Source organism: Lutra lutra, chromosome 9, assembly GCF_902655055.1.
Source record: "Lutra lutra chromosome 9, mLutLut1.2, whole genome shotgun sequence".
NCBI classification, from domain to species: domain Eukaryota; kingdom Metazoa; phylum Chordata; class Mammalia; order Carnivora; family Mustelidae; genus Lutra; species Lutra lutra.
This window is the reverse complement of record NC_062286.1, coordinates 32,040,623-32,062,975: the sequence shown is the minus strand read 5'-3', so window position 1 is coordinate 32,062,975 and position 22,353 is coordinate 32,040,623. Positions and strand designations below refer to the sequence as shown.

The window sequence follows — 22,353 nt, the reverse complement described above, 5'->3', positions numbered from 1 at the left end:
CTGGTAGAGTCCCTAGTAAGCTGCGATTAGATCCATTAATCCCTTTGAGGAATTTCTGCCTTGGTCTAATTCTTGCCTGCATGCTCACACTCATCTTCCAGGAATATATAATGGCTTCAGAAAACAGGTACTATTTAGATGTTTCCAGATAAAGTACTATCTTCTGGTGCTTTGTTTCATCATATTCAGAAGTTTGGTTGATATGACTGTGAGAGATCTAAATATTATTCTGAGAACTCAATCACTAATAAGCCACTTGGGGAAAAAAAAAGAAAATCTTACATCAATAGATCAAATCATCTACCTACAGGGAAATAAAATAGTACAGACTTAAATATCATAATTAAGCTTTTTGGCATATTCATAGTTTATTCCAGTAACCGTAGGGCTTATCAAGCTGGTTAAATTCATAAATCCACAAAGATTTATACCAATAACTTTCTAAAGCAAATTCCTAGTTTCTACTGTTTTCTTACCTGTCACTTAAAACTAGGCTAAAGAACAAATATATGCATGTTTGTATCTAAATACATTTAAGAGAATAATATCTATGTAACAATTCAGTATAACTAATAGAGTTTTCAGAACTTAATCTGTGATGAATTTTCCATGTTTTTAAAGTGTGTATGCTTCCGTTTTCTCCCTTTCATAAGAGAGAGAATAAAATCTATAAATATATATATATATATATATATATATATATATATAGCATTGTAGAATAGTTTAGTAATAGTCATTTACCCAGGCAAACACTTTTCTCAGTTGTGTATTTCTGTGGTGGCAAGTGAGTGTAGATGATTTCTTTCTCATTGAGACAATCTACAGATGGAAAAGATGTTAGTGAAGGAAAAGAAAAAAAAAAAAAGGGTACTTATTTGAAACATGAGAAATTTAAAAAGTGGTCAACTCTTTCACTTGACATTTTTACTAAGACCCGGATTGTGCATTCTTTTGAATTAACTGAGAGGCAGCATAGCATAATGATTCAAGTTGGCATCTCTGGAATCTGACTGCCTGGGTTTGAACTTCGTATTAGCTTCATTTTGCCTTGATTTTCTCATCCACATAATTGAATAAAAATAGTACTTGCTTACAGAGTTTTTGATGCCCCCTTCAATTTTGCACCTGAAGGGAATGCCTCACTCACCTCACTAAAATCCTGGCCCTGAGGTCTGTTCTGCAAATCAGGAAAGTAAGGCTCAGCTATTATTTGACCTTTGCCCAAGATCATGTGCCTATTCAACACAAGAGATTTCAAACTCAGAAAGCCCTAACTCTGAAGCCCCATTCTTTCAACCCTTTGTTGTCTCTGCCAAATAAGCTTATCTACTACCACTTGGGCAGGTGGGAGCACCAAGCAACACGATGGGATTGCCAACAGAGATGTTCCTAAAGGACAATGCTAGTAATGGAAATGAGGAGAAAAAGAAGACAGATGGATTGCTAAACCCTTTTCAATGGTTATAATATAATAAAGATCTAATGTTAAAATAGGAGTTGAAATAAGATGCTTTGGACAGATGGCTGAGGAACCTACTAAGTTAAATGAGAATTTCAGAATATAAGTGTTCATTGACATTGTCAGAGAAGCCATTTTTCTTGAAGTTAAGGAAGTAGGGAGGGAACACAGTGTGTTTAGGACTGTAGCATGGTATGAATGGGAACTTCCAGGGACAACGTCTAACAAATGATATGTAACAGTGGTTAATGACAATTAGGCATGTAGTTAAAATAAATTTCAAGACCAAGGAGCTCCTTGCAGATGGCATTATTAATTTTTATAGAGTATGACCATTCACTGCCTAAGTGGGAAAGAGCTATGTTAAGAGGTTGGACTTTACCACCTGCAAATGTAATGCTCAAACAGCATTAGGCTGCCACATATCTACTGTGCTAGTCAAACAATTAAACGTTTAAAAATGAAAAAAAAAATAGTACTTGCTTCATAGAATAGTTGTACAGATAAGATATAATTTCCATAGGACAATGTTAGTTAAGTATTTTTAGTTCCTAGACTCATTTATTTAATAATGTTGGCCTTATTTGTTATTTAATATGTAATCCGATCGCCACATAATTCATGAGTGGGTGAGGCAGGACAGAAAAATTAAATATTTCCATGGAAATCTAGATGAAAGAAAGCATTCATGAAAAATTAGAGAAACCTGTCTTCTTTTTTTGTGCTTTTTATTTTCTTTGGGAAATTTAAGGATCTGTTCTTTCATACATGTAAAAGCTAAGAGCAATAAATGATGAGCTAAAAAGATGTTACTCTTTGTAATGGCTGCTTTGTTCTACAGTCCACATTCACTCTTTCTTCTCTCCACCAGGGGGAAGTATAGTACTTTGTATGTGTCTTGTTCTCAGGTCTTTCTAGTTCTCCAAATCCCAGGGGTGAGGAAGGAAAATATAAACACTGAATGTGAGAGTATGAGATGTTCCTTAGCTGGATTTTACAGCACCATATTTTAATCATTTACTTGAGGATAATGAAAATAGACTAGACAAGGTTTCTTTCCACAAATCCTTTAATTCAACTGAGGTAAATGCAGACCTATTATAAGAAATATGTGAAATCTTTGCAGTAGCTGGAAGAACCACATTAAGCCGACCGAATTCCCAAAATAATGTTCAAATGTTTTTTGAGTATATTTAAAAGTAATTGATGGAAATAAGCCTTTGGCACCCTGAGTAAATCGGTTTCATGTACGACAAGACTGTGAGAACATTGTCCTTGATCACTTGACTAAGCTGAGTCATCTTATTTTCCAGGTGTAACATTGTGCTGCAAGTCAGTCAATACAGTAATTTAAGTCCTGTCAACTATAATGGAAAAGTATGAAAAATTAGCCAAGATTGGAGAAGGGTCCTATGGGGTTGTATTCAAGTGCAGAAACAAAACTTCTGGACAAGTGGTAGCTATTAAAAAGTTTGTGGAATCTGAGGATGATCCAGTTGTTAAGAAAATAGCACTAAGAGAAATACGGATGTTGAAGGTAGGTTGACTTTCTCTGTATATCTATAACATCATGGTACTGGAAGACCTATGTATGCCAAAATTACAATTTCAATGAATTTTAAAGTGATTTTTTTTCTCATTGGACTTAAATTTCTTGGTATCAGCAACTATGGAAAATAAATTGATTATTACTTTGGACTTTGGCAGTTCTGATATTGAAGTACCTCTATTCTGGTTGGTAAATATTCACTGTCCTAAGTCCTTCAGCCCAGTGTTTGCCCTCCCTGTCCCCTTCCTTGGCCTTTCTCTGCCCTCCCCCTCCCAGATCCTTCTCCCCACAAACCAGCAACTAGAAGAACATCTCCTGGCACAGGAGCCCACAGGACTGTACTGGTGCCCCTGTAGGCATCGAGATGGAGTGGTCCTTCCTGCTCTCCACTGGTTCTTAGGCATATTAAGTTTCTCCCCCATCTATGTATACACATTTTCCACAACGATTTTGTTAGTTGTTTTGTTTTGTTTTGTTTTAAGTAAGCTCTATGCCCAATGTGAGGCTTGAACTCAGGACCCAGAGATCAAATCAGAGTCTCTACAGACTGAGTCAGCCCAGTAGGTACCCCTAAAGTTGTTTTTACTCTGAAAGGATTTGACATGTAACATTTGTAGGTCTTCAATGTAAATGCTTTCCTATCCTAGAACTCTTCTGTTTAGACCCATAAAAGAACTGGGGATGCTTCTCATCCAGCATCCTTATCTTATCAGAGAGGAAAGTGAGGCACAGACAGCACTTCTCAAACATTAATGTGGAGAATTAATGTGGGAATTCCCCAGGGGACTTTGCTAAAACGCAGATTCTGAGTCAAAGTTCCATGGTCAGCCTGAGATATGGCATTTCCAGCAAACTGCCCGATGGCAAAGAAGGTGCTGGTAGACCACACTCTAAATAATAAAAGTGTGATTTCCTCAAGAACACACAGCTGACATTTACTTTCGACGTGGGTCATCTTTCTTTAGGAAAACCCCAGAAATCGGTTTTTAGGGGAAGATAATAATGATCATATTATCTGTCCTTCTAAGTATTATTTGCAGTAGGTTTCCTCAAACTAATAGTAGTTTAAAATATAAGTTAGTATACACGGGGTTTTCAAGAGCACATCCATCATGAAAACCGGTCCGCTGTTACCTCACAGCCGGCAGAGGGCGCTGGTTAGCCAGCCAACTCTGTCCCAGCGCTAAGCTACAGGGTGTGTCTGAACGCGCTGTGGGTTGTTTTCCAATACTAGCAATGCTTTTTATCCACCACCTCCCTCCTCTTCAAGACTGCAAGGAAGGTTAACGCTCAGGGAGTACCTCCCGGGTCACAATGTCCAAATGTAAGAATGGACATTAAGGTAAAAAGTAGCCAGATTCCACTTCAGCTTGGTGCCTGGTGATGGTTCTCTTAAAGTACCTCTTGCCAGCTTTGATATGTTACACGCCGCAGGCATTGAGCAGACTCCTTCCGTGATAGATTTACCTAACCTTCCTCACATCCTCCTATTATTTATTTAAATGTGATTTGATTTCTGTCCTCCTTATTACCTGCTTTACTTATATAAGGCACTGTTTCTCTGGGCTAAGTTGATTTCGTTTGCAAAGGGGATACAAATTGCTTATCTACCCAAAGACAGATTTGACCAGGCTAGCATCTACGAATCCTGAGCTCTCCTGGTAAAGACACTGTTTCACTTCCGTCGTGTGGTTTTCAGTGTAGCACAAAGCCCCTGGCTTACCTGTATGAACTCTTTCCTCCATTTTGCGTTTCTGCTCTCGGCAAATCGATTTTGTGCTCTAGGCATATTTTTAATATGTAATAGAGTCCTTTTACCCAAACTGTTGAGCACATAGTCGCAAGGCAATTTTTTCCCCCTCACACCATGTTTACAGATACTGAAGTAAAGGATGCTATCAGTATTGGGCCTGCAAAATATTTATGCAGCTCTCACTATATGCAAAATACTGTGTTCCCTCTATATAGATATCCCCCCTGAGTAAGTAGTATAGGGTTTGAAAAGTGATGTATCTAATACACCAGGGAAAAAACAGGGAAGATGAGTTATATATAAGTGGGAGTGATCAGATATCCTGGCTTATAGCTTTTGTCCCAGAGTCCAGTCTAATTAGCACCCTCTTTCAAAAGCCTCCTGGTTTGTATGCTAAATTGTATGGTCACCCTAGACTTAGGCAGGGTGACTATATCCCTGTTTGCCTGGGACAGTCTTGTCTAATACTCCGTACCCTAATAGGATGGTAAATTATATAATTACTCTATGGTGGGTTATCTTACATAATTAGAATTTTTCCTCTGGTTTACAACATTAAACAGAGGCTGCCTGTGAAATGTTTCATCTTGAGATAGAATTTAATACATAAAAGAAATCTAAGCATAAGAGAAAACAATAGAATCAGAGAACAGAGCTGAAAATATAAACAAATTAAAAACATACTGTAGGGACTCAATAGGCAATTTAATCAGATTTGGAAGTTAGGATCTAGTATTTCTGAGAGCCAACACTAAAATCCAGACTCTGTTTAAACCTCTTGACATTTATATTAAATCCGTGGCAATATGCAGGCTAAATGGGGATTGATAATTTTTATAGCCTTTTACTCAATAACTCCATCTCCTCAGTTTTTTATCCAGGTTCCTTTATGACTTGGATATTTAGAATTTTCACTAAATCCATAAAGTATTTATGGTATCAGTGCCTATATTTTATGTTGTGTGCTTTACTTGCTGTCTCCGGAGAGATTCAAGCAGTTTAATTACCATCTGTTACAGGTACATTAGAAGGAGAAGAAGAAAAATGTCTCCTTTTTTTTCAACCTTAAGTGTCTATGATTCTTACTAAGAGTAGTTTCTCTTGTGAGTAACTATAATAAAATTATCCACAAGAGATGCACAGAGAATGATAAACAAGGCCTTCTGTTGTTTAAACTGTAGGGATCTGAGGAAAAACTATCAGGAAAAACAAATCACTGAACTTTTATTTCAATTCCTTTGCAGCAATTAAAACACCCAAACCTTGTGAACCTCATTGAGGTGTTCAGAAGAAAAAGGAAAATGCATTTAGTTTTTGAATACTGTGATCACACACTTTTAAACGAGCTGGAAAGAAACCCCAAAGGGTAAGTAATCTGGAAACTGAAGCTCTGTATGGCTACTCGATTTCATTATATGTGAAATTAACTGTAGCAAATTTCAGATCTGAAGCACACTTCTCTTTCTACCAAGATGCATCTTCTAGCTATCCCCTCCCATCTTAGTTAGGATGTGCTCAGAGGGAAACAAATATTAACCTAGAGTAAAAACATTAGGAAAACAAATCAACTGCAGATACAAATCATAATACATTTCGAGGCTAACTTGTGTACAGGCTTACCTCGGAGATATCGCAGATTTGGTTTCAGATCACTGCAATAAAACAAATATTGCAATAAAGGGAGTCAAATTTTTTGGTTTCCTAGTGCATGTAAAAGTTGTTTACACTATATGGTAGTCTATTAAGTGTATGATAGCGTTACATCTAAAAAAAAGTATATACCTTAATTTTAAAATATCATATTGCTCTAAAAATGCTATCATCTGAACTTTCAGCGAGTCATAATCACTGATTGCAGATCAGCATGAAATACAATAATAGTGAAAAAGTATGAAATATGAGAATTACCAAACACAGAGATTCAAAGTGAGCAAATGCTATTGGAAAAGTAACCACCTTTCCTTCAGGATGTATTTAGCAGCAAGGATTCTCTCTCTCTCTCTCTCCCCCTCTCTGTCTCTTTTTAAGTTTTATTTTTTAAGTAATCTCTATTCCCAACATGAGGCTCAAACTCATGACCCTGAGACCAAGAGTCTCACACTCTTCCACCTGAGCCAGCCAGGCACCCCCACAGGGATCTCTGAACTACCCACTTTTCACTCTTTTTGAGTCTTAAAAGTGTGTAAGTGTATTTTTAGTCTTATAAGTGTATACATGTGCTTTTGGCCCACCTGATACTTGGATTTACATAGGGGAATACGACTAGGAACAGTGCAGAACATGCCACCCTTTTTATGAAATGCCAGGTACTTCCATATAACAGTGATTAATTTAGAACATCCACCTGCCTCCACTCCCTTCCTAAAACCTACTTGAAGAATAGCCAAGAGAGTGTAAACCCTGCGAATAGCAAACTGAGGTAAACAACCAGACTGCATACGTACCAACCCTATTTAAGCCCTTTGTTTATTGGGGGTAAATTCACTGTTTGGAGCAAACACTGGTGTGAGATATGAGACAATCAACCTAGAGGACATGTGGGATGAGCTGTGGGGTGGTGAGCTGAAGATCAAGAGACCCGAGGACTCAATTATCTCATTCAGAAGATCTGATTTAACACCAAGATGGTGGAAGTGTACTGCTACCTGCCCGATGAAATCTTTGGTGTCCTCTACTTTTTGGGTAGAGAAGAAAAGCACTTGTTAGATCAACAGCTGAGTGCTGAGTACTGACACTGTGTTGGATTTGCTCAAGCAAAGAAACTACATGTATGTGCAGCAGCCGAAATTGGCATCACCTGATTAAACTTAAAATGATCTATTCCCATTCTCTAAGACCCTCTGAGTTCTACAGTAAGTACAAAGGGTAAGTTAATTAGTAATGTGACAGAAACTGCCTCCCTGCCGGCGGAAGGATTTTCCTTCGCATTGCACTATGTATAGTGGAATAATCCCTCCTTCAAGAAGCTTAGGATCTAATGAGGAACCAGAAATACAAAGAAACAATTATAAGCAATTATAGCGTTATAAAACTAACAGGTTTACCAAACTTCAGCTGTCCACTCCACTTCTGGCTGATAGGAGCATGTTATACACACCCATAAGTCAGACTTCAGCTTAATTTTAGCTTTATTGAGGTATAATTGACATATAAAAGGTTTGAATTTCTCTCCCAGTTAACTGTTCATAGAAAATTTCCCGTAAGACAGGGTGTGGTTTGGTGGAAAGACGGCCGTGAATCATGAGTACTGAGAAATACATTAGTGAGGGTTGCACAAGCAGCTCGTCCCAGATTATCCTTTCTTTGAAATGGCTTCCTGATTTCAGTGGGGATCATGGGATCCCTGGATGACAGGCCAAGTGGTAGTTCTTCATTTTGAGAATTGCGGTGACAGGCAACAGAGCCATAGTGATGATCAAAATGGTTTAATTGATTATACGTTCTCTCGAACCAAAACAGATGGGCAGATCACTATAAAAACTAGTAACTAGAGGCTTAACTTGCGTCACCACAATAGGCAGTTCACAGAACCCGGGCCTTGTGACCTAAGGGAAGATGGCTTTCCTTGAGGAGTGGACCGGCAATAACATCACACATCCGCACTTAATTCTTCCTCTGAGCCTGCCCCAAAGTACTCTGCAGCCATTCACCAGAACACGTGCTGGGAAAAGAAAAATAGCCTATCTTTCAGGAATTAATGGCCAGGCTCCGAGGTAAAACCAGTCACCAATGACCTTAAAAGCCACTGAGGTCAGTTTGGGGGTAATGGGGAGCAGGAAGCAGGAAGTGTGGTGGTGAATGAAATCTTGACTCAAATCCACCTCACTGTAGTCCTAGTAGGTCCACAAATCCATCCTTGAGATTATTTCCCCCTTTCCTAACTGGATAGTTGAGAGAGATACACCAGCAGATGGAAGAAGAGCCAGCTGGCTCTGGGCTAAGGAATGAAAGCTACCATGGTAGGAAGAGCCCAGTGGAAGGGGCTGCTGTGCTGCGTTTTCTTTACCAAACTAGAAAACCAAAAGCCATACTACGCATCTGGGGAAGAGCAGGGCTTGACGCTGTGAGGACCTTGAGGAGGCACAGCTGGGAGGTAGGTGAGCTTGATGCGTACGAAAAATCCTCTCCAACGTTCATATTGCCTCGGATCTTTGTATCTCCTCCTCCTCATTTTACTAATGAATTTCTGGCGTTCAACTTCAATTGCCATCGGCAACCATTAGCCAGGTTTCAATCACCAGTTTAGCAATCAGCTCGACTCATTGCTAGCTGCAGGTAGTCTGGTGAAACTGGAATCTCTAGGAAGTGCGCCCATAGTGTTACAATTGGCCCAGGCTAAACTCTAGTTCTTCCTCTCTGGTCCTACGTCAGTGAAATCCATGCTCACAGGCATTCCCCATTGTAAATTAGCAGCATCTCAGAGTCCTTTTTGCCGTGTAAACCTTTTCCTCTGTTTGACTTTGTAGCAGGCCCCCTGAGACACGCTGGACTATGACTTTAGTTAAGGTTTGGAGACCTCTCAAGGTCTAAGAAGAATCCCTGTGCGGCACAGCTACTCAAGTGAGAGCATTAGAAGGTTCTTGTCAAGGCAAAACCAGCCTCATCATTCGAGTTGGGAGACTGGTTTGCCTGAGACGGGATAGTTGGTGGGAGCTGGGGTGCTCTCAGTTTCATGAACACTCCCGAGGGTCACATTTCAATTCTTGAGGTATAGGCAGCTCTTTCTCAGTTAATTAACTGAGAAATTAATTAACCTTACATAAGTTAAATTTGTGTTGTCACTTAGCACCCTGCAGGATTATTCTCCGTGTTTGATTCTTCAGTCATTTCACGTTATTCTTATAAGTCCATGAAGTGAGTCCTATAGATACAAGCAATAACGCGTTCTTTTACGGCGAGCATTGAAACTTTCGGTTTCCTAACTGTGTGTTGAACAAAGATATTAGAGCCCTAACCCTGTCCTTCTTAAATTTGTCGTTAAGTTTGAGCCAACCCGCCCCACTTTTCTTGTATTATTTATGTTTTCCATATTCTGTCACATTCAGTGACAGGCTTGCCTTGAGTAGGCATTTTATTCCAGATGATGACAGATGATTTAACAACTAGTTCATCTCTGGGTGCCCATCTACCAGCTAGTTGAGTCCCTAATTGTAGTTAGTGATTAAATCAGATAGCCAATCCCCAATCCCCAAGGCCTTAGTTCCTGGCCCACATCCACTTCTGGTATCGCATTCTGAACGGTTCAGGATTCCACAGGAGAATTCACTCCAACTGGCTTAAGCAGAAAGGGATTTATGACAGGGTGCTAGTTTATAATTTCCGAGAGTGCCAGAGAAACGCACTTAGTGAAGTAGCTACTAGATACCAGGTACCCCCTCGACCCCAGAGCTACACTAGTGAACAAGACAGAGTCCCTGAACTCAGCCCTGAAATGAAGGAAAGCACAGGGAGGGGTCAGAGAATGCCTCGGGAGGGGAGGAGAAGGAACAATAAACACAAAGATCTGGAGGCATAAACAGGCCGGGCCTGCTCAGGGAACGGAAACCAGTGGGGCTGGGGAGGAATATCTGTGGGAAGACGGGAGAGGACAGAAGGGAAGGAGGTTAACCCAAGTGACCACGTGAAGGGGCTGGCAGACCTGAGACAAGGTTGGCTTGTAGTCTCAGATAGCAAGAGTTTACTGAGGACTCATTTTGTCTGGGGTATGGACAGTGGACATCAGGTTTTCCCATGGTGAATCATATAACGAATTAAGGCAAAGATGAGGAGTCCTGATGGCAGCAGCAGCGTCCCTCCAAGTGACAGGCACAGCCCCTGAGCAGTCCGGTCTGAATTCTCCCATCGTGACCCCCTCCTTCGTCTTGCGCCAGGACATCTAGTGTTTGCTCTCAGGCCTTCACTGCTCCTTGCGGTATTTGTCTCTGCCCTCACCCAGTGTCTAATACTTGAACACCGAGGGGCGGCTGACTTCTTCTGAAGCTTTTATTTCACCCCAAAACACTTTGAAACCTGCTGCCTGTGGCTGAAGCGTGTTGCAATCCTCTATCTTTCTGGAATGAGCCCTGTGCGAATCTGTCTTCTCTCCGATAACTATCTTCTCTATAAGATTGGTGGTATGTGTTTGTAGACGGTATTTTGTACAGATGTTGTGTTGCCTGTGATGGAACCTGTCTTCTGGGAATCGGAGCTCTCCTGTTCCGAGCAGAGCCGTGACTCATCCCGGGAGATGCCACGAAGCAAACGTTCCTCTTCCACAGCAAGAGTTCAGGACTTTGCTACAGCATTCGTTCATGTCCAAATCGATGTTATTAATATAGAAACTTCAGTTCCACCAGTCTCTGAACCCTCACCCTAACTCGTTTCCTGATTCCAGGACTTGATCCCCCTGTTCCTGCAGTGCTTGGATCCCCCCCAGCATTCCATGTCTACGTGAATCGGGCTCGTGTTTCGCTTGCAGGCTCTTGCAAGACCTGAAATCCATTTCCCTTCCCTCCACCGCCACCGCTCTAACCAACATCACCACATCTCACCTGCATTGTTAAGTCAGCTGCCTCATAAACCGTCCTGTCTCCACTCAGCGTGCAGAAATCCACTCTCCATATTCTGCCACTTGTCTTCTTGAGTCCTTTCAATGACTTTCCTTTAGACTACCTACCCAGATCTGTAAAGCCCTCCATGGTTTGGCCCCTGCCAGCCTCACCAACCTCTTCACTCATGCTTTGGCCACACTGGCCTCCTAACTGTTGCTCCCACACACCCGTTCTTTCTCACCTCGGGGCTTTTGCCATTCTCATGGGGGTCTTCTCGTCCTTCTAGAGGGTTTCAGGCCCATCCACTGGCCTCACCTGATCTCAGACCCTCATTTCCTAAACCTATGGAGATATGAAAACCCAGACTCTCAGGAGATAGTCTTTTTTTTTTTTTAATATTTTATTTATTTATTTGACAGAGAGAGATCACAACTAGGCAGAGAGGCAGGCAGAGAGAGGGGGAAAGCAGGCTCCCCACTAAGCAGGGAGCCCGATGCGGGGCTCAATCCCAGGATCCTGGGACCATGACCTGAGCTGAAGGCAGAGGCCTAACCCACTGAGCCACCCAGGTGCCCCTCTCAGGAGATAGTCTTAATGAACTTATGTGGCATTGTTCCATCTGTACACATGAGGAAAACTGCAGGCACAAATAACTTACCCAAGGTTCTAAAACTTGGAAGCAGCACAGCTGGGATTTGAACTCTGCCTCATAGGGCTCAAAATGGCTATACTCATCTTTTTTTTATAAAAATATTAAAGCAGGGGCGCCTGGGTGGCTCAGTGGGTTAAGCCGCTGCCTTCGGCTCAGGTCATGATCTCAGGGTCCTGGGATCGAGTCCCACATCGGGCTCTCTGCTCAGCAAGAAGCCTGCTTCCCTCTCTCTCTCTGCCTTCCTCTCCATCTACTTGTGATCTCTCTCTGTCAAATAAATAAATAAAATCTTAAAAAAAAAATATTAAAGCAATGTTGTCTGTGCCATGGCTAGGCAAAGAGGGGAGAAAGATCAGGTTTATCAGAATTCAGGTAGGGGCGCCTGGGTGGCTCAGTCAGTTAAGCCTCTGCCTTCAGCTCAGGTCAGGATCCCGAAGTCTTGGCTTTGAGTCCCGTATTGGGCTCCCTTCTCAGTAGGGAGCCTGCTTCTCCCTCTGCCTCTGCCACTCCCTCTGCTTGTGCTCTCTATCTGTCTTTCTCTCTCTGTCAAATAAATAAATTAATTAAATTAAAACAAACAGCCTTAAAAAAAAAGAATTCAGTGCAGCAAATAGAAATGGCTCTAGACACTTCTAGCAGAAAGAGATTTAATATTGAGAATTTGGGGCTTTCACAATATTAGTAATACTTAATAATTAGAAGAGCTGGAGTCAGAGGGCTGCCACCAGACCACAGGATATCAGGACTGTGCCGCCATAACTGTGACCTGAAGTCAGAAAACTGCCCTGAGGAAAATCCTTCCACACACTGTTGTTGTTTCTCAGCAAGTACCGCAGATTTGCACGGTGAGGTCTTGTATCTGGTTCGATGCCTAAGTCACACACAGGCTGTCCCACGCCTCTATGAGACCAGCATCACCTGCAGGATGAGTTTAATTTTTAAAAAGGGATCTAAACATATTATTTAAATTTCCAAATATGATAAAACATTAAGGCCGAGTGATGGCTATGTTTGGAAATTAGATCATTTTAACTTTTAATTAAAAAATTCTTATAGTAGACACTTAGCAAAAGACATCTTGTGTTTCAGATTTTCGAAACTATGCAAACAGCCACCCCATCCCCACAAACACAGTTGAAAAACAACGCGTGGGTAAAAATATGTGCAGCACATATGCAGACTCTGGTATATAATGAGTCTTCATGAATCAGTTTTAAAAAGGGTAAACAGACCCCAGTCAAGAAAGACATAAAGACCATGAACACGAAATACTCAAAAGAAGACATGTCATGTCCAATAATCATGTGAAAACAAAAGTCGCTAATAGTGAAATGTCAACGAAAACCAAAATGAGCTATCTTTTTATTTTAACCACAGTCTGACGAACAACAATGGTAAAACCAGATGTCGGCAAGACAGTGAGGAGATAGGGACTTGAACGCACAGAGGTTCGGTGGGCAATATGCAACTGAAGGTGCCATCATGGGACAGTGATGTGAGCCATGGAAAGGCATCAAGAGAAAGTTAAAGGGAATGTAATTGCTATAATTTATAGAGATGGTGACACCAAGTAGACTACTCCCAGACAAATGTGAATTGCCCAGATCTCCAACTCCCCAGTGAAAAATACCTTCCAGTATTTCCAGGATCCTGCAGGGACAAGAAGCACCCAGCCTCTCATTCTCATGGGACACGGGTTCTCCCTGGCCTCCCCGGCTGCGCACCTGCCTGCTCACCAGGTGTAAGAAACTTACACAACTGCAGTACATACTCGAGTGTGTTTCCAAATTGCTGGAAGTCAGTCTTTAAGTATGCCTTCCTCCCTGAAAAACCAGGTTTTAGGTCTATCTGAAGGTCACATCTGCAGGATCAAAATTCAACATGTGCCTACCATTGGTCCTAGAAATCCCACTTCTAGAACTTGCCTTAAAAAGATAATGGCACAACTGTAGTAAGATGGATGATTATACATATTTTGTTTCTAGGAACGAAATTGAGTCAATCTAATTGCTCACCAGTGGGAACTAACTAGATTATGACACATCCACGTAATGAGACCACGAAATAGACGTAAACGCATTAGTACTTATACCTCTACACATATATATGCTTCCTGAAAGAGGAGGGGGAAGTTGCAGAGAATGAAATGTGTGACTAGCCAGCTGTGAGAGACAGTTCTTCATGGATATACTCTTTAAATTTTAAATTTATACTCTTTAAATTTTGAGCCATATGAATGCATTTATTTAAAATTAAAGGAACATCTGTGTGGCTCAATCTGTTAAGCATCTGACTCTTTCCACTCAGGTCATGATCTCAGGGTCGTGAAATCAAGCCCCACACTGGCCTCTGCACTGGGCATGGAGCCTGCTTAAGATGCTCTCTCTCCCTCTCCCCCTCTCTAAAAATAAATTGAAGTTAAAAAGTAAATGCAGAGGAAAAAAAGTAATAAATGCAGAGAGAGACAAAGAGAGGGATAGAAACAGAGGTGCCTGCCTGAAGAGAAAGTTTGGGGTAACAAGTTCTGAGTCAACACTTTCTACTCCTTTACTTTGCAAGACTTTGGATTTTTGTGATAAGCATATACTATTTCTACAGATATCTAAAATTTTCTAATTACAAAAGAAAATTATGTATCTATAATGAAAACACAGTAAACCAACTTCCATGAACACGTGCAAAAAAAAATATCCCCAGCACCCTTTGCACCGTGTTTGTTGGCCACTGCAGGCCCTCACCCACTGCATTTCTGTGCCCAGCTCCTGTTCCTGGCTCCCCTTCTTAGGAGTTTTTATTTCCTTTTTAATTTTCTTTCCCCCAGAGTTGCTGATGGAGTGATCAAAAGTGTATTATGGCAAACACTTCAAGCTCTTAATTTCTGTCATAAACATAACGTAAGTAACATTTTCCAACATATTTGTTAATGTCTTCTTTTCTTCTGAATAGCTCAGGGATCACCTTAAAGAGCTAAAGATGGAGGGAAAGGAAGAAAGTCACAAAAATATGAGAAATGTAATCCATGGCTTTTTTTTTTTCCAATTTCCCTGAAAACCAAATATTCCTTATGAATTAGAAGCTTGTGTGAACTCAGTGTTCCTTCTGCCCATGGCACTTGGTTTGATTTTATGTTTTTTGAGTCTTTTATTCTCCAACAGGCCCCTTTCCTCTATCCTTTAAAATATATATATATTTAGCATTAGTTTTTTAGATCCATTGTTCTCAAACTTGAGCATGCATCAACACCCCTGGAGGTCTCATTAAGATACGGCTTGCTGGGCCCACCTGCAGAGTTTCTGATTCCATAGGTCCAGGGTAGGGCCCCAAGAATTTGCATTTCTAACATTTGCCCAGTTAATACTGAAGCTGCTGGTCCAAGAAACACACTTTGGATACTACTGTGTTCTAGAAATCATTGCAGCTGATTGTTTTGTATGTGTTATTTAACTTGGTCTTTCACCTGTATTTCCAGTAAATTAGTATTCGTGTCTAGAGACTTGATCATTTCGGGTTCAGTGTTTCAGACAAGAATATTTCATATGTAATGCTGTACATGTCTTCTTGCGTCAACATCATGAGGCATATGTCAGCTTGTCTCACTTTGATCATCTTGAAATAGAGTAGTGGGTTTAAGAGCTATTAGTTTGATCCTCTCCACTATGAATTTCCTGGTCAACCTTTTTACTTGATGACTTTAGCCTTCATTGATGATGACTGCCTGTATCTAGTATTTCATTAGGGTTAAAAGACGGTGATTTTCAAATTCTATTATCTCTTCTGCATTATTAATTTTAATTCTATGGAGAAGAACCCACCCTGATGGACTGTAAAATATACTATTCAGAATGATAAGTTCGTATCTTAGCAGCCTCCAAGAGTGAACAATGAAGGTTTTAGAGGAATGTAAGCATCATTACAAATTTATAGATCTTATACATTTGATGTATTTCAATCCTTTGCAATCATGGTTCTCTCTGATGTTCAAATTGTCCCATCTCGGGCCAATGGGAGCTTCTTTAAGTTGGTTTCTGGGGAATCATTGCTATAATGATAGTTTTTAAAAAATAACTCTAGACCTTTTGAGTTGGTGCCTAGAGAGAGGCAGTACCTGGGCAGGGATACAGGCTACCAATATGGTCAGTTTTGATGCCAGCAGAATGTCTATCATAGTCTAGGATTGCTGGAAAAGAATGCAAAATCATGGAAATAAATTTCAATACTTAGAGGAAGCTTCCCTTAGTTTTAAGGAAGTCAATGAAGTTTGTTAGGAACAATCAAAAGCTTACATTTTCTATTAGTGAAGTATTGAGCTGGGGCACCTGGGTGGCTCAGTCGGTTAAACATCAGACTCTTGATCTCAGCCCAGGTTTTAACCTCAGGGTCGTTAGTTCAAGCCCCGCATTGGGCTCAATGCTGGACGTGGAGCCTACTTAAAAAAATAAAAATAAAAAATATTTTGTTCACAAGATATATAAGCCTGGTCTTCATGATGCAGATGCTTTCAAATACATACTAAAGATGACACTGAATTAAAACCACATCTCAGGGCACCTGGGTGGCTCAGTCAGTTAAGCGCCTGCCTTCAGCTCAGGTCATGATCCCGGGGACCTGGGATTGAGCTCTGCATCAGGCTCCCCACTCAGCAGAAAGCCTGCTTCTCCCTCTCCCTCTGCTGCTCCGCTGCTTGTGCTCTCTCACTCTTTCCCTTTCAAATGAGTAAATAAAATCTTTTTAAAAATTAATTAAACCACATCTCTGTTGCTTTCTACCATGTTATCAGAAGTATTAAAGCTTACCTAAGGTTCTTGTAGGAGTCTTATGGGTAATTAAAATTATTTTTTGAAATTCTGTATACCATAAGTGTTTGTCCTTTATCTCTGTAGTCAGACACTTTCCTCTGTACTGGGTTATACACTTGAATGCAGTGTCTGTGCTGATTTCTCTTTGTATCTCCTCAACACCTAGCATGGATCTCTTTATATAAATATTTATTGAATAACTGGATGAATGAATGAATGAGTCATACAACTTACCTACTAGTTGTGACTTACTATTCCCACCAGACCCAAACATTATTAGAGCTCAATGCAACTGCCATCGTTTCTCTCCTCAGAACAACAGGTTCTGTATCTTAAGTTTTAAAGCCTCCCGTTGATAATCCATGACCTCTATTTAAAAAGGATAATTTTTCAGATGAACTTCCCTCCTCCAACATGGGAATTATTTCTGAACTCTGGTTATGCTATGGTTAGCCTAAAGTGCATGCAAAGGAAAAAATTTAGGTCAGATGAAAGCTGTTACAATACTACATCTAAAATCTTTATCCTCTCCTTATTTTTAAAGGAACCCTCATGATATTCTCAATAGAAAAGGCAATCTGCCCCAATGGCGTTGCTGAAAATTCACAGCTTTCAACCTATGGAGACCATGACTACCTTATTCTCTCCAGAGTGGTGATCCTAACCAAGACAAGGAAGGTTAAAGTAATAAGGGATTAAGGTCTTATTAATAGAGACCACCTGGAAGCTTATTAGAAATGCAGAATCTCAGGCCCACGCTAGAGCTACTGAATCAGAATCTGCATTTTAACAAGATCTCCAAGAGATTCATATGCTCATTATATTTGAGAAGCACTGGACTTAAGAAAGTCCAGTTCTTTCTTTTTGTTCTTTCTTACCCTCTAACATTGCTAGAATGAGTTAACTAAAGTGACCCATTTAGTGTCATTATGAACTCGTGGATTTGTGTATACCTGATATATTAGACAAAAAGAACTTCCTCTCAAAATGACAAAATTGCAGTGACTTCCAGGATGTGCATATCAGGCTGCAACATCCATCATTATCTGGTTAATACTAATGTTCTGGTTGTGAAGAAGGAGGTCCTTTTCCTCACTGCTGTATCAGTATCCATCTCTAAAGCTCAAAGAGGACAACCTTCTGAGATCATAGAAAACTATTATTTAGGAGCGTCTGGCTGGCTCAGTTGGTGGAGTGTGTGATTCCTGATCTTGGGGTCGTAAGTTCGAGCCCCACATGGGGTGTAGAGATTACTTTAAAAGTAAAATCTTTAAAAAAGAAAAGAAAAGAAAACTATTAATTGATCAGGTTGTACAAGAAGCAATTTGTAAAAGTTCTGGAGTTTCTTAAAGTTGAGGGTCAACCTCTTCTTATTGACTTGTGAGCCATTAAATATGAGATTACACATTAGCCAAAATAACCCAACTTGAACAATATTTTCTAAAAGCTGTGTATGCAACCCAAGTTATTTTAAAAATTAAAAAAAAAAACAAACCTGCTTCTGTCACACTGACTTGCAGGTTTTTTGGTCTTTGGTGGAAAGCAAGCTGATTGCCAGAGGCACCGTGAGTGTGCACTGAGCACAGCTTGGCAGCAGAGAAAGCGAATGCGGTATGACTAAGCGTCTGCCGTTCTCCGTGCTTGACTTCCTACTGTTCAGGCAGTTTTGCCCTCTTTTGCTTTCTTCAGTATCCTCTTCCCCTCTATCAGTAGCTTCTCTTACCTGTACCTCCACTAGTAATTTTTCTGTTTCCTTGGGAACATCAGTACTTGATTTGACTTTGTGGGTTTTTTGGTGGAAAATAAATTGCTAAAAATTTCACATGGATTTGCATTAGATCCAAAAATTGTATTTAAATAGGCCAAAAGACTAGTGTCGATTTAAGTCTATTTCCTTGATAATGGCACACGTAGTCCAGAAATTTTAGAATTTGATGCAAACTCTCTTGGGACATAACCCGTTCCTAGTAAGTCACCGGCTATTGTCACTATTGTCACTAGGACTCAGAAGTGTTAATCCGAGTTTCGTAAATGTGTTGCTTAAAAGGCAGGACCTCAAAACTATGTTGGTTTATGCTATAGCGGTGTATTTTTTAAAAATCAGTATCTAAGGCCTTAGGACTTTTTTTTTCTTTTTTTTTTTTTTAATTTATTTATTTGAGAGAGAGAGAGAGAGATCACAAGTAGGCAGGGAGGCAGGCAGAGAGAGAGGGGGAAGCAGGCTCCCTGCTGAGCAGAGAGCCCGGTGCGGGGCTCGATCCCAGGACCCTGAGATCATGACCTGGGCCGAAGGCAGAGGCTTAAGCCACTGAGCCACCCAGGCGCCCCAGGCCTTAGGACTTTAAAGAGGCCTAGACGTTTCTTCTGTTGGTCATACCAATTATGAGATAGTTGACAATAACTGAGACTAACTAGGAACAAGCTTCTACTACCACTGCCATTTTTGTGACCTAAAATGAATTTGGGACTCAGCCTTTTCTCTTCCCAGATAGCTACCACAGAAGCAAAGAAAAATTACTTCAGAATTGTCAATGTGGCAGGAATATATAAAGGGACTGACAGAATACAGAGGAGTGAGGCAAAAGGAGCCGGTTACTGTGACACTCAATCCAGAGACCCTGTCAGTGGCCACCTGCTGTCACAAGGTAGTGGCAGGAATGAAGGAATTCACAGGCAAGGACTGTGGAAAGGAGAGAGCTCTAGATGAGGGCTGAGCACCATCTGTTTTGTCAGTTTGCTTGTCTGGGAGGGGGAAGAACTGGAAAGATAAAGTGCTGAAGAATAGGGCCTGAGTTGTGTTCTTGGAGGGCCTCCACACCATGGAGCGGCCACTTCTGGAAGAACAAAGAGTGAGGCTCACGCAGCCTGCCTTACCCTAGCGTGGCCCTCGCACGTCCAGCAAGGAGCACGTGTTCCATTCAGGGCCTTTACAGCAGTGCAGCACATTGTGGGGTCCCTGCCTGCAGAGGAATAGTGGGAGCCTCTGTGAGGGGAGAATGCCTCACGGGGGTGTCCTGCTCTCCCAGGAGGGAACCCGGCCGACAGCACTGTGTGGTCATCTCTCAGGAGAGCTGCTAATGCTCCCAGCTTAGCTCACTGCTGAGGAAGTGGCCGTGGTCCTTGTCCCCTGATGCGGAAGCCTCAGCGTCTCTGAGCAGTAGGTGACCATACCTCCCAGCTTACCCAGGACAGTTGTGGTGTGGTCCTGTTGCCCCTGCGTAATTAACTAGCAGAGCTCCTTTCACACATCCCAATTTGAGCAATAAATAATATGGTCACTCTAGTTATAAGTCGATTTTTTAAGTACTTTTTTTGTTATCATACAAATGTTTTTCCAATTTCTCAAATCTGTAATACTTATTCAACCTGAATTGGGATTCCTGGGTGGCAGTTCTTATCAGAGGTACACTGAGTCTAATCTCATCTAGAGTTTTACTTCTTGCAGCTTAAGTAGAGCCCATAAAATGTGGAAGAAATAATTGCATGACACAGCCTTCTTAAAAAAAAAAAGTTTTCTTATCCAACAATTATAATTTCAATTCCTTCACTTATATAGCAGCATTCTGACTTTTTTCTTTTGGTGGGATAAGATTTACAAGTGAAAATTTGCCAATTAAAGTTTTTCTAGAAAGATGAAGGAAAAGCATCTTTATCTTACAAGCTGTGTTTATCATCTAAACTAATATTTAATGTTTATTATCTTTGTAATTTGATGACCCAGAGAAATAATCAAATATTATCTTACAGTGTATTCACAGAGATGTAAAACCTGAAAATATTCTAATAACTAAGCAAGGAATAATCAAGATCTGTGACTTTGGGTTTGCACGAATTCTGAGTAAGTAGGAATTTTTCACTTACCCATCCAATTCAGATGATTATGAAATGATACAAACTCTTACTTGTTTTAGATATTGAACAGATGCTAAATGTGACACTGTGATTATTCAAAGAGGAAAAGTTCACTTTTACCTTTTACCCAATACCTTAGTGCGCTCTGCAATTCCACTCCACTCCATTCCAGTCGAATTCACTGGACGTCATGTTTATGTGCTTTGCCTCACAAAGGAAAAGAATTATAAGATGCATTTCTGCTCTTCATGCACTTATAATCTGAAGTAAAAGAAACAAAACACAATACAAGATGGTTCACAGTGAAGTACAAAAGCGAGGGTGAGGTGGTTCCCTGGAGGCAGACATTACTGTGTCCCAGAGACGTCAGGAAAACCCTGTGGGATTCGTAAGACTAGAAGACTAAGCGGAAAATTCTGGAGAGCCTTCAGAGACAGTGCTAAGATAAAGGAAGTCATTCCACACTGGTGGGGGGGTGGGGGTTGGGAACCAAAGGGAAAAGGGAACAAATCATTATTCCTCCCTGAATCTAGAACTGTATGGGAGGCAAAAACCCACTGCAAGGTGGGTGTACACAACCACTACTCTGGCAGGACAGACACAGGGGGCTTCACAGCACACCTGGAAGTTGGCTTCAACCTGAGGTTACACTACAGAAACCCTCACTCCTGCCCACCTCTCTGGGTGGGCCAACACATGTGTTCACTAAGCCGAGGGACCCTTGGGAGTTGAGCTGACGGTCTGAGCGCACAGTGGACGTATTTGGGCAGTTGGGCCTTTGCTGCCTCCAGAGTGAGGAGTGTTGTGGCCTCGGAGTTACTGAAGCTTGCCTGAATGCCTGACCTGCTCCACATGTCACAGGAATGTGACCCACCAGATCTGACTGACGCATTTGCAGTTCCAGGAGATGCCTACACTGATTACGTGGCGACACGGTGGTACCGAGCTCCGGAACTTCTTGTGGGAGACACGCAGTACGGTTCCTCCGTGGATGTATGGGCCGCTGGCTGTGTTTTTGCAGAGCTTCTGACAGGCCAGCCACTCTGGCCTGGAAAATCAGATGTGGACCAGCTTTATCTGATCATCAGAACACTGGGTAGGTGTTGCATTTTATGGCTTACAGAGCTGCTCAATTGTTAGAGAGATAGGACGTCACTGTACCGAACAAGAGCCTTCTTGCTTCTCCTAAGTGCTACTCGGTTGCTTGTGCTGGGTTGTTGCCAGAACCCAACCATTTTCTCCATGTGGAGTCATGATTCTGCTCAGCGAGGGGCTCTCAGGTGCCTTTTCGAGTCAAGTCAATTAGCCTTGGAATAACTATCCACTTACTTTCCATTCAGGCTAAGACAGGGACAAGGATAGGAGTCATGTGCATAGAGCAGACTCAAAGAGATATTTGATCAAATGTCATTTCTGCCCACTGCAAAGGAGGGCTTTCCCCCCTTTACTTTAGAGCAGGAGTCAACAGACCTTCTACAAAGGGTCCGATGATAAATATTTTAGGTTTTGTAGGCTATACTGTCTCTGTTGCAACTTCTCAACTCTGCTACTTTGTATAGTACTTAAGAATTTATAAATTACTTTCACACACTTAATCTCTCCCAGTCTTAAGAAAAAACCATTAAGGATTATAATATTTTTAATTGTGCCTATGTTACAAGTGAGGAAACTGAGGCTCAGGGAGCTTCCATGATTGGCTTGAAGTCATATAAAAGTTAGATGCAGAGCAGGAATAGGACTCAAAGGGCCCCTTCCATAAGCT

At 41.2% G+C, this 22,353-nt stretch overlaps 1 protein-coding gene across 3 annotated transcripts in view; it reads left to right on the top strand.

Annotated features, from left to right (window-relative positions):
• CDKL4 (cyclin dependent kinase like 4) overlaps nt 1–22,353 on the top strand; it is a 43,755-nt gene that overhangs the window by 10,374 nt on the left and 11,028 nt on the right. For all 3 annotated transcript variants that reach the window (XM_047743781.1, XM_047743783.1, XM_047743782.1), the window contains exons 2-6: nt 2,773–2,996; nt 6,006–6,127; nt 14,765–14,837; nt 20,487–20,577; nt 21,490–21,687. In XM_047743781.1, coding sequence (XP_047599737.1) covers nt 2,829–2,996; nt 6,006–6,127; nt 14,765–14,837; nt 20,487–20,577; nt 21,490–21,687 — 652 coding nt within the window. In that variant the 5' untranslated portion in view covers nt 2,773–2,828. The remainder of the gene's footprint in view (nt 1–2,772; nt 2,997–6,005; nt 6,128–14,764; nt 14,838–20,486; nt 20,578–21,489; nt 21,688–22,353) is intronic.